The 12,153-nt window shown below is 34.3% G+C and overlaps 1 protein-coding gene across 2 annotated transcripts in view; it reads right to left on the reverse strand.

Annotated features, from left to right (window-relative positions):
- The window catches only part of LOC107440924 (cathepsin K), a 42,662-nt gene that overhangs the window by 6,945 nt on the left and 23,564 nt on the right, over positions 1–12,153 (reverse strand). For both annotated transcript variants that reach the window (XM_043041010.2, XM_043041009.3), the window contains exons 2-6: positions 11,623–11,738; positions 9,306–9,455; positions 5,616–5,771; positions 2,844–2,967; positions 802–902 (exon numbers count right to left, since the gene is read on the reverse strand). In XM_043041010.2, the coding sequence (XP_042896944.2) occupies positions 802–902; positions 2,844–2,967; positions 5,616–5,771; positions 9,306–9,455; positions 11,623–11,730 (639 nt within the window). In that variant the 5' untranslated portion in view covers positions 11,731–11,738. The remainder of the gene's footprint in view (positions 1–801; positions 903–2,843; positions 2,968–5,615; positions 5,772–9,305; positions 9,456–11,622; positions 11,739–12,153) is intronic.

Genomic DNA, 12,153 nt, shown 5'->3' on the forward strand with positions numbered 1-12,153 from the left:
AGAGGGGGGTATAGAATTTCAAGTTATTTCTCCACAATTGGAATGCGTTAGTTACCCAGACTTGAGTAATAGAAACTCAGAGTCCAATTCATACAGAATTGGCTTATTTCTCATAAATATTTTAATTGCTTCACTGATAAACGAATTATTTCTATTGACAGTCAGAGTGTTCTGTAATCACCATCCTTAATATAAATATATTTTTACAATCCTTGCCTTAAAATGAGAAAAGTAATTTTCAATCTAGGAAGGAAAAAAAATTCACTAAAATCATGTTAATTGCTATTCAGGTTAGCGAAAATAAATCAAAATCAGCCTTATGAAACTTGAAGGGCTTGTACTAACTGCCCCTTCTCTCTGTTTTCTCCAGAAAACAGACTTTATGTTTTTAATATCGCTATCCTAGTTAATGATGACATTTTTTTAACACTAGATTGCCTAAGGAAGTCATTATGACTGCTTTTAATTTTAATTAGAACAACAATGATGTATATAATGATACAATTTCTTAGAATTTTGTACAACATATAATTTTTTTTATTGTAAATATTTACTAATAACTTGTTATATAACTGTAAATAATATAAAAAATATTAAAAATCAATTTTGAACAAATTTCTTTACACATTATTCATTCTTTTACAATCCAGTCATTTTGACTACTTTTGGGCAATATAGGTATATACTAAGTTTCCGTCTTTCTAGTGTTAATTTCCCTCTTTTTGACAAAGATTCTAAAAATAAATATCAAGCGTGGTGATTACAGAACTATTTATTATATGTAAGTATATTCATCTTTACCTCCTTTGTTAAGGGATAAGATGCCGAGGTGTCTACCCCACCAGCGAATGCTGCATATTCAAAAGCTCTGCACATCTGTCCGCCTTCGCAACCTTTGTTTCCTGTTATAATAAAATTGATATAATTATATATTCTTAGGTTTTGCTCTATAAACTGCCAGATATGGATATCTTCGTTTTTCTATGACTACTAGATTAAAAAGTACTTTTAATTATTGGATTGGTGTTGTAGTTCCTTTACGTCGCACTAGAGCTGCACAATGGGCTATTGGCGACGGTCTGGGAAGCATCCCTGAGGATGATCCGAAGACATGCCATCACAATTTTGATCCTCTGCAGAGGGGATGGCACCCCGGTATCCCAACGACTTGCACGCGAAGTCAAGCACTTTACGGTAGAACAGTTTAACAAGGACCAATACCGCACACCCTCGGTCCCTACACCGACTGATCCAAGTGGTCACCCACCTGCACATTGACCATAGCCAGTGAGGCTTGACTTCGGTGATATGCTGGGAACCGTGTCTTAACGATCAGTCCACTGTGGGACTTTAATTATTGAAAATAGGATATTTTCCAAGTATTTTTCCTTTCATTAAATTAGGATCTGGCGAAAGAATTTTCCTTGCAGTAGAAAGTATACTGAACAACTTCATAAATATATAATTTCTCAAATTTTTCTGCCAAATTTCTTTACGTAACCAAGAAAAAAACTAGCAATAGGGATATTTAGCTCTGATTTCTCTAATATTAGAGTTTTGAACTCATGCAAAAAATACGTAGTAATGATTTTTTTTCCTAACAAATCGCGCTGGGAAAACGCATTGTAAAAACAATGTTTCACACACATTTGAATTTAAAATTTTTCCAAAATAAATATAAGTTAAAATTTTTATTGATTTATACGTTACTTTATATATTTTATGCTATGTTTGTGCATTTCTAATTTAATTTTATTGAATAATTTTTTAAATCTCTCAAAATAAAATTAAATATATGACAAATATTGGTATTAGTTGATGATGACCGTAATTGTAAGCTCATCTTCGCTATGAATTTTTCGAATTATTTGCATTTTCGTTACAGGGGGAGAAACTTCCCACTGTTAGCCGACAACAAAGGGATCCCAATCTATTTATCTGTCTTTGCATATTTTGCTTATCCACTATAGTCAGTGACGCCTGGTGGCTGAGTAATAACGCTTCGCGCTGCCGTGCCACCGGTCCTTGGTCCGGACAAGATTGACTCTTCAGTGGGTCGATAAAATGAGTACCAAGCATGCTTGGGAACTAAACACTGGGGGTTCCGCGTTGGCCTGACCACCCAACTGGAACATCTACTCTTGCACCCTAGAGCCCAATGATCAAGAAAACTGAGATGGACACAGTAGGCCTTGGCCCTCTATGGGCTGTTGTGCCACTGAGTTTAGTTTAGTTTACCATGGTCGATAGAAGCCAAGAGCAATATATCAATCGATTAGCCATTGCCGAGATACGAATTTGAGTCGTTCAACAAGAAGTAAGAGTTCATAAAGGATATCCTATGTTTCAATTGAATACCTTTTCTGAATTCTGCTTTTTCATCGCAATTACGATTTTTATTATCTTAAACAAAATAAAAAGTTATTAGTACTCGAATGTATCATCATCATAGTGATTTTTTCTTCATATTATAATTTTTTATGGTAATTTTAAAAATAGGATGTACTTTTAAATCTTGCGATGGTGCGCCTATGTACGCCACTGCATACGAAAGAAGACTCATTAGTGCAAGAAGAACGTCTCATTAGTGCTCGCTGCTTGCACGAATTAAAGAAAAAATACAATAAAAATTCTTTGGAAAATTTAGATTTAATCTGGTTCATGCACCAAGCCTTTTCTAGAGATGACATTGACAACTTGATACAAAAGATAATTAATATGAAGTTTGAAAATATCTTAGAGTTTTATTGGACATGTGCCTTGAGCATTCTTTCTAAAATAAGTCCCTGGATATACATTTTCTTAGGTTGGATTTATAATTAGAAACAATGTACATAAATTACCTGCTTGGTTTGAACAATCTATTAGATTCTGCTCGCTGAGTTTAACAAGTTTTCCAGTCATTCTCTTTAGTTGCCCTTCTAAGGAAGCTACTGAACAAAACGCCCAACAGGCACCACATTTTCCCTGATTAGAAATCAAATAGATTTGTTTGGTATAACAGACTATTCAACAAACAAAAGTAATAACAGGTTACAAACAAAAGTAAGTAACAGGCACCACATTTTCCCTGATTAAAAATCAAATAGATTTGTTTGGTATAACAGACTAATCAACAAACAAAAGTAATAACAGGTTACAAACGAAAGTAACAGGCACCACATTTTCCCTGATTAAAAATCAAATAGATTTGTTTGGTATAGCAGACTAATCAACACACAAAAGTAATGCAGCCAGAAATACAAATTAGTCAGCACACAATTCTCGATTAAATAATTTTTTCTTCTTTTCAGAAATACGAGTGAATTTATTAATGTAATTTCTTGTAATTTAAAAGGAATTAATAATAATAAAACTGCACCTCTGTGGAAAGTGATTAATCCACAGCTTTATTAATTTTTTGTTTAATTGGACAATTCTCAAGCATTTTCTAAAAAATTACTGATTTAAACAACATTATGATGAAGCAGCTTATTCCAGAATTGCCAACTTGTACGGTAGTTGAGGAAAATAATTCTTAGAGGTAGGCTACTATATTTTAATGTATAAATCTTAGTTTTCAAAATTTTAAAGTAAATTGTTTTGTTTACCATAGCAAATCAGCAATCCAAACGTATATATTTCAGATTTGCAAGTTAAGCAGTTATACGGTGGCGAAGTTTCTTAATTTTTAGAAAATTCTTCTAAGTTTATTCATTCTGTTACCATTTTGTAAAATCTTCCCTAACGACCATAGAAGTGGGCAATTATGTAATTTAAATCCAGTTTAGATTTTTTTCTTCCAAACTACACTGTTAGCAATTTTTTCTCTTCAAAAGTATAAAAATATCAGCTATTTGGAGCTATCATTTCATTTTGACTTTCTTTAAACTTATTTGCTTTCTATGCTAAGTATAGCGTTAATTCTGAAGATCCCACAATTTTATTTTGAAGTATTTTAATTTTGCAACTAGGTTGATGTAATGGAATGCGAAACAAAAGATTATACTAACTTTAGAGAACAAATCTGAAAACTATTTTGTTTACTTTCTCTAATTTGTTAAATGAAGATCACAAGAGGAAAGAACGATTTATGTCCATTTTAAGAAAAAACAAATTGAAAGTAATGAGAATTTTCATGAGCAGATATACATTGAAAGCATAAAAATAAACAGGAATGTCTCAAGTATTTATTCACATTTTTCAAGAATTTTGTCGTTGAAAAAAAAATTTAAAAATCGAATTGGACAAGAACAGTTTTCTCCTCAAAATTTCTTTAAAATCAATACTTCCTCTCTAGTACCAACACTTCCCAGAAAAAAGAAAGCCTCAGTACATATCAATTTCATAGTCCGACTAAACGAACATAAACTGCGCTGTGGATAAAAAATAAGAAGGATGTCATTACGTTTGGACTACTAAAGGGTCAATTTCTTGTTTATGGTAACCCTACTAAAATAATAAATAAAAACTTAAATAAATAAATAACGAAAGATAATGAAAAGACACCGCTAAAATTTGGGTGATTAAGCAAATGTTCCTACCAGCAATGTTTTCCCGATATCGAGTTCATTTTCACCTTTCGTTCGCTTTCTGAATTTCCCCAGTCCATTTCTATTCTGAAGTCGTCCTGCCCCCAGACGTTTGTGAGGTTTTCCTAAAATTCTCGAGACTTTGATTTTACCAAAAAGGTTTTTAGGATCTATAAATCCTGATGCTTAGCAGCCTTCATGGAGACACTGGTATCATAACGTTTTCTTTTTGGCGACGTCTGTGCTGATGGCCTATTAATATTGTTTTTCACTTCTTTACGTCCCCGTGAATGATCTGCTAATCCTGATGATTAGCAGCCTTCATGGAGACACTGGTATCATAAAGTTTTCTTTTTGGCGACGTCTGTGCTGATGGCTTATTAATATTGTTTTTCACTTCTTTACGTCCCCGTGAATGATCTGCTAATCCTGATGATTAGCAGCCTTCATGGAGACACTGGTATCATAAAGTTTTCTTTTTGGCGACGTCTGTGCTGATGGCTTATTAATATTGTTTTTCACTTCTTTACGTCCCCGTGAATGATCTGCTAATCCTGATGCTTAGCAGCCTTCATGGAGACACTGGTATCATAAAGTTTTCTTTGTGGCGACGTCTGTGCTGATGGCTTATTAATATTGTTTTTTACTTCTTTACGTCCCCGTGAATGATCTGCTAATCCTGATGCTTAACAACCTTCATGGAGACACTAGTGTCATAAAGTTTTCTTTTTGGCGACGTCTCATGGCTTATTAATATTGTTTAACTTCTTTACGCCCCCGTGAATGACTTACAAATGGAGCGGTAGTTGTGAATATAATTATCGTGTTTGGACAGGAACCTCCTGTACGGTTCATCTTCACTGTGTAATAACTCTCCAGGAAAACTGATTTTACACGTTAGTGCTTTGTAAAATTTTAGTAGTCCTGACAAATTGAGAACATATGGCGACAAAATTGACATTTTTGTGGAAAATGGACATAAACCGTTCTTCCTCTTTTATCTTCAAATGTTTTTTTTAGGAACAATCATCCATTCACACAGTTTCATACTCTTAAACATTAAGCTGTTACATTTAAAAATAATTGGCTACAAAATTGTTTTACCTGATTTAAAACTTCAGTAACGTAACCTTTTTCGTTCCAGTCAAGTGCAGTAGGTATGTCATTTGTTTTAGGAGGTGAGTAAGTCATGCTGCTATTACTTTTGCATTCCATCTCGTTTTCTAAACCTGTTAATGAGTTTTGGAAATCTTCATGATCCTAGAAATTATATGTGGAAAAGTTTAATTTTGTATGACTAAATTAGTAAATTATTTTATTTTAAAATGTGCATGTACAGTGTGCGGAAAAAAAACCGACCACCCTGAATTACTTTTGATCTTCACGTTCTAGGATTCATTCTTAATGGCTCGAGGGGGTGACCTCAAATATGTTAATTAATAAGTGCAGACGATATTTTAAGTTACAAAATCAGACACGAAAACGTACTTTCTCTGAATAAACGCGCCTTTTTCTGACGAATTCGGATTTCGGACCCGATTCTAGGAATCAGACCCGATTCGGATTTTAGGAAATATGGTCCCCACAGTTTGGCCAGGAGAGTGATTCAAAGTGTAGACCCTTAAATGTTTATTTTACTTTTTGCGGATTTCACAATATCTTGAGAACTTTTTTACCGAGTTAAAAAATTTTTCCACACAGTCATAAAATTCGTTTACAAGGTCACAGTCATAAAATTATAATTATATTAAAATAATTTTTAGTAAATATTTATTGTATTTCTAATTATTTTATTAAGAAACAGTCAAAAAAATTTTAAATTGTGAGGTATGCAATTTTTTACGTCATTTTAAAGTATGTAACTTTACATGGCAAAATACAAAATTTGAGGGAAATCGGTTGAGTATTTTCTGAGAAATCGAATTTTAAATGAATAGCTTCTTTTAAAAACGATTTCTCAGGAGCAATTCAACCGATTTCGCTCAAATTTTGTATTTTGCCATATAAAATTAGATTCTTATAAATGGCGTAAAAAATTGTATACCTTACAATTCAAAATTCTTTTCGACCAAATTTTTTTTTTTTTATATAAAATAATAAATGTTTGCTGAAAGTTATTTTTTGACATAGAATTATTTTTGAATAAACGAATTTTATAATTGTGTGCAAAAAAACGAAACGAAATGCGCAAAAAGTAAAATTAACATTAAGTGGTTCAAACTTTGGATCGCTCTTGTGAACCCAACAATTGGGACAAAATTTTCCACATTGCTGTTACCTCCTATATTTCGGGGATCAAAAACCCGTATCCGTCGAAAAAAAGGTATGTTTCAGAGAAAGTAAGTTTTTGTGTCAGATTTTGTTATTTAAAATATCGTCTGCTCCTATTAATTAGCATTAAGGTCATCCCCTCGAGTTATTAAGATTGAATCCTAGAACGCGAAGATCCGATTATTAGATCAAAAGTTGTTCAGGGTGGTCCGTTTTCTTTTCTTTTTTTTTTCGCACTATTTAATCGGACGAAAAAGAAAGAAAGAAAAAAAACCTTTTCACCAAAAAAGAAAGTTTGTAATTTATTTATTTTTGTAATTTTATCTGGTTGTTTTCTGTCACGATCCTGTTCAATGAAAAAAATCACTCTGAATAACTTTTGTTTTTACAAACTAAGGAAAAATCTTAATAATTCAAAGGGGTGACCTTAAATATGCTCATTAAGTAGTGCTGCCTATGAACTAAGTTACATAATTAGACAAAAATGTATATTTTTTAAATAAATATACCTTTTTTGTTTCAACGATTTTGGAATTTTGACTATCAAATCAAAAAAAAAAAAAAGGGGGGGTATGTCCGCACTTTTTGAGTTTGTCACCATATACCGGAAAATTTTAAGACAGATCGAATATTTTTGCGACATAATTATTAAATTCATTTATCTATCCATGTAAAAAATAATTTTTTAAAGTTATCTATTGTTATCTTATTTAATAATGGCTGAATTATTTTTAATTGTAAAGTATACAAATATATTTGCTTCTTTTTAAACTGCATATTTTAAAATGCCGGTATACAAAACTTCCGCTGTGGACTGATCGTTAAGGCACGGTTCCCAGCAGATCACAGAAGTCAAGCGTCACTGGCTGCGGTCAGTGTGCGGGTGGGTGACCACTTGGATCAGTCAGCGTAGGGACCGAGGGTGTGCGGTATTGGTCCTCGTTAAACTGTGCTACCGTAAAGTGCTCGACATCGCGTGCAGGTCGTTGGGCTACCGAAGCGGGGGTGCCATCCCCTCTGCAGAGGATCAAAATTGTAATGGCATGTCTTCGGATCTTCCTCAGGGAAGTTTCCCAGACCGTCGCCAATAGCCCATTGTGCAGCTCTAGTGCGACGTAAATGAACTACAACAACAACAAAACTTGAAAAAAATTGGGCGAATAATTTTTCACAAATAAAAATTTAAAAATAGAGCTTTTCGATAGAAAGATAAACTATTCGACTGATTTCATTCAAATTTTGCATTATGTTATTTAAAATTACAAATATTAAAATGAAGTTACGATTGGTATGCTTTACAACTGAAAGATTTTTCATCCCTTATTATATTAAATAATAAATACTAATCAAAGAAAATTTAAAAACTTGGATGTATCTTTGTAACAAATGAATTTAACTCATGACTAAACTATTGCGACCATATTTTCCGAAGTTCGGTTTTCCTAATCGGTTAATGGTAAAAAATCAAAATCCGTTGAAAAAAATTTTTGTTTCTTCAAAAAAGAAAGTACTGATTCCGTAGCTAAATTAATGTTGTTGTTATTGTTGTCGTATGCCTATTAAGGCAGAGGGGTGCGATCTATGACCAAGAATTCGACTTCTGCCACACCCATACGTCACGCCCGTTTATAGGGCGGACCCATTCATTCATCCACAGATCGTAATTTTGACCTGAATCAGAGAACGATCAATCTCCAATCCAGTACCCCCAGAGGTATTGACCGACCAGGCTATCCCGGTCTTAACTTAATTAATAGTTAGCATTAATTAATTAACGCATTTGGGTCATCTTTTGAAATATTATGATTGGCCCTCTAGTTCGTAAATATCCAATCATTAGGGCAAAAGTTCAGGGTGATATCTTTGTTATTATAATTAAAATGTTTATTACAATAAATATATCACCGTTATACTACTTTTTATTGTATATCATCTCAGTGACTAGTTCTGAAAAAATTGAATAACGTTGCGACTGCACATTAATGTATCAATAAATCAAAAAATCTATGTCTGACTGACAAATCCTGAGAGTTTTAGCAATTATTTGTATTTCAACGTAAAAATACACCTATTTGAAACGTAATTTGTATTTTAACGAAAAGTACACCTATTGAAATACACCTATTTAAACGTAAAAATACACTTTATCTGAAATAACCATATAGAAATCTGAAGAAATATTTAATCTGTAGAAATATTTAAATCTGAACAATTTTCTAGGTAGCGCTTCGCTCTCCCGTGCCACAGGTCCTGGGTTTGATCCTCGGGACGGATCCTCAGCCGTTCATCTCTTCAGTGGGTCGATAAATGAGTACCTAGCATGCTTGGGAACTAAACACTGGGGTTCCACGTTCGGCTGGCCACCTGACCGGAACATCTGCTCCTGCACACCGGAGCCCAAGGTCAGGAAAACTGAGATGGGCACAGTAGGCCTTGGCCCTCTATGGGCTGTCGCGCCACTGAGTTTAGTTTTTTTTAGAAAAATTTTCTACAGAAATACGTAGTTTTAGTGTAAAATATTACCATATCCGAAAATTGATTCATTCCGACATGAAAACTTTCTTGTCCAGCATGATATGCCATGTTGTGATCAAACATCAATTTCATTGATTCCATCCATCTTGGTTTACGTAATCTATCTTCTTCGGGTGTATAATCTTTTTCATAAAATTTCTAAATGAATAAAGGGAAAAAATATACAGCTGGCTACAGTGTACTTCTTAACTTACACTGACTTTGTCTAAACATAAAACAATTTAAAAAATGAAATAATAATGCCATGTGAGCAGACATGCGGTCATTCGATATTATTATGAAACACTTCAGTGTCAAAACACAGAGTTAAAGTATTCTCATTCTGTGTTTCGACACTGAAGAAAGTGTCGAAATGAAGTATCGAAATGAAAGTATCAAAATGAAACGATTGTGTGGCCCGTTATTTTCTAAATAAATAAAAGGAAAAAATATACAGCTTGCTACAGTGTACTTCTTAACTTACACAGACTTTGTATAAGCATAAAACAATTTTAAAAATGCACAAATAATGTCATGTGAACAGGCATACGGTCATTTGATACTATTATGAAGCACCTACTTCAGTGTCAAAACACAGAATTATGACTGGCAGCGCTCAGTGAGCTGGTGGTTGACCATTTTGATCAGCCTGGAAAGGGACCGCAGATGCGCGGGATCGGCCCTCGTTAAACTGTTCAACCGTAAAGTGCTCAACTTCACGTGGAGATGGGGCTGCCATCCCTTCTGCAGCGGATCAAAATTGAGATGGCATGTCTTCAGATCATCCTCAGAGATATTTCTCAGATAGTCGCTAATAGCCCATTGCACGCCGCGGTGGCTGAGGGGATAGAGTGTTCGCCTTCCTATGAAGTGGCCCATCTTCAAATTTCAATGGTGGCTGGTTGATACGAATTCTGCTACCGGCTTGCACCGACCACAGTGCTGACGTAAATATATCCTCAGTGGTCATGAATTAGAATCCTCTTGTCACCGGGCTAACCGTAGAAGATTTTTGCGGTTTTCCCCTCCACGTAACGCAAATGCGGGTTAGTTTCATCAAATAGTCCTCCCCGAGGGCTAGTTTGACTCAATGCTTGATCCAGGAGTTACCATGTCAACCGGGTAAAAAATTACAAGGCTACGGAGTTGAACATTGATAGTCGTAAATTCAATTAAGTCGACTGTTCAACGTCGGTTATACCCTATTTACCAATAAGTATTTGGACACCTATGCAAATGAATATATCTGCGGTCCTGAGATACGTTGCGCCCTCCGCCAGTATATATCGTGTAGGGAACAACATCGGCATTAGTCCCATGCAAGATGCCTACTGCACTATTTTGGATGACAATGTGCTTCCTACGTTGAGGCAGTTTTACGGGGTGGACCGCTGTTACTTCCAGGACGACAGTGCCAGCTATCATGTTGCGAGGGTCACCAAAGCTTGATATGGTGCCAATGGGGTTAATCGAATGGACTGGCCTGCCCAGACCTGAGCCTGAATCGAGAACCTCTGGGACGAGTTGGATCGCTGAATTAAGGGGTGTACTACCCGTTTAAAATCTGTGAATGAACTGACATGTCTTCTCCAAGCCGAGTGGAAGAAAATACCACTAGTCGTCACACAGGGACTTGTGGAAACTATGCCCCGGAGGGTTCACGCTGTAATTGCCTCTCGTGGAGGCTCTACCAACTATTGATTATGAATAAAGTTAGTTTTTCTTTTCAATCACGCGTGTCCAAATACTTATTGGCTGTTGTTGTTGACGTATGCCTGTTTAAGCAGAGGGGGTGCGATTGTTCTTTGTTTTCCAGTGGCGCCATCTATGGCCAAGAATTCATACTTATTGGTAGATAGTGTATAAGGAATAATAAAATAGTCCATTGTGCAGCTCCGATGTGACGTAAATTAAATGCTACTTATAATATGTACCGTCTTATTTGCATAATTATCAATTTTTTATCCATTAATATTTTGAGTAGACTTTTAGCATTAGTGAGGGACATTAAATAACGTTTTCTTAAAAACGCATTTTGCTAGATGATCTCCATATCTCTTACCCTTCTCTACTAAGCCGATTTTGCTTATTACATAATGGTTAATATGACATTATATTACTTATAACACTTTCATCATTGTTTAAATTATAACACATTTCTAGAAAAAAAGCTTAAAAAAAAAAAAGTGCTTAAAAGAAAAATTTAGAAATTTATATTATTTTCATAAAAAAAGTAAGAGACCCATATATATTTTAATAATTTGTTATACATGTAATATCTAATTAATCAATGATTGATGTTGAATTTAAAGATGAGATATCTTACTTTGTATTCGTCCCAAAGGTTATCATTTCCTGTTCGAATAACAATTAGGCGATTGGAAACTAAAGGAAGCATTAATAATAAAAGTAAAATGGCCAGAGTTGGCTTCATTTTTTGACCTGTAAGAAAGAGGAAGTATTAAGTTATAATACAAGGTTATTAGTTATTGTGTTGAGCAATTTTGAAACTTTTTGATGGTAGTCTTTATTTTTTCTATTACAAATCACAAGGAATGTAACCATGGTCTTCTATTTTTATTAGCGCACTTTTATTACTTAATAGTTTTGGACGATGATATCCCGAGGTTCAACAATTGAATCGACTTTCAATTGCTTAACTGCCTTCAGTAAATCTATGAGTATTTTCGGAAAAAGGGTACACTTCCCTAAAAGGCTACATTATGACAATGAAAGCCATACCCATCAGGTTGGCTATGCATAACCATAAGATTTACAAAGCAAATCCATAGCCTTAGTGGTTTTTTACCATACAAGAACAATTTTTTTTTGTAACAATGACGAACAAACAATGTAC

This window comes from Parasteatoda tepidariorum, chromosome 12 (genome assembly GCF_982258835.1).
Source record: "Parasteatoda tepidariorum strain Cologne lab strain chromosome 12, Ptep-v5.0, whole genome shotgun sequence".
NCBI classification, from domain to species: Eukaryota; Metazoa; Arthropoda; class Arachnida; order Araneae; family Theridiidae; genus Parasteatoda; species Parasteatoda tepidariorum.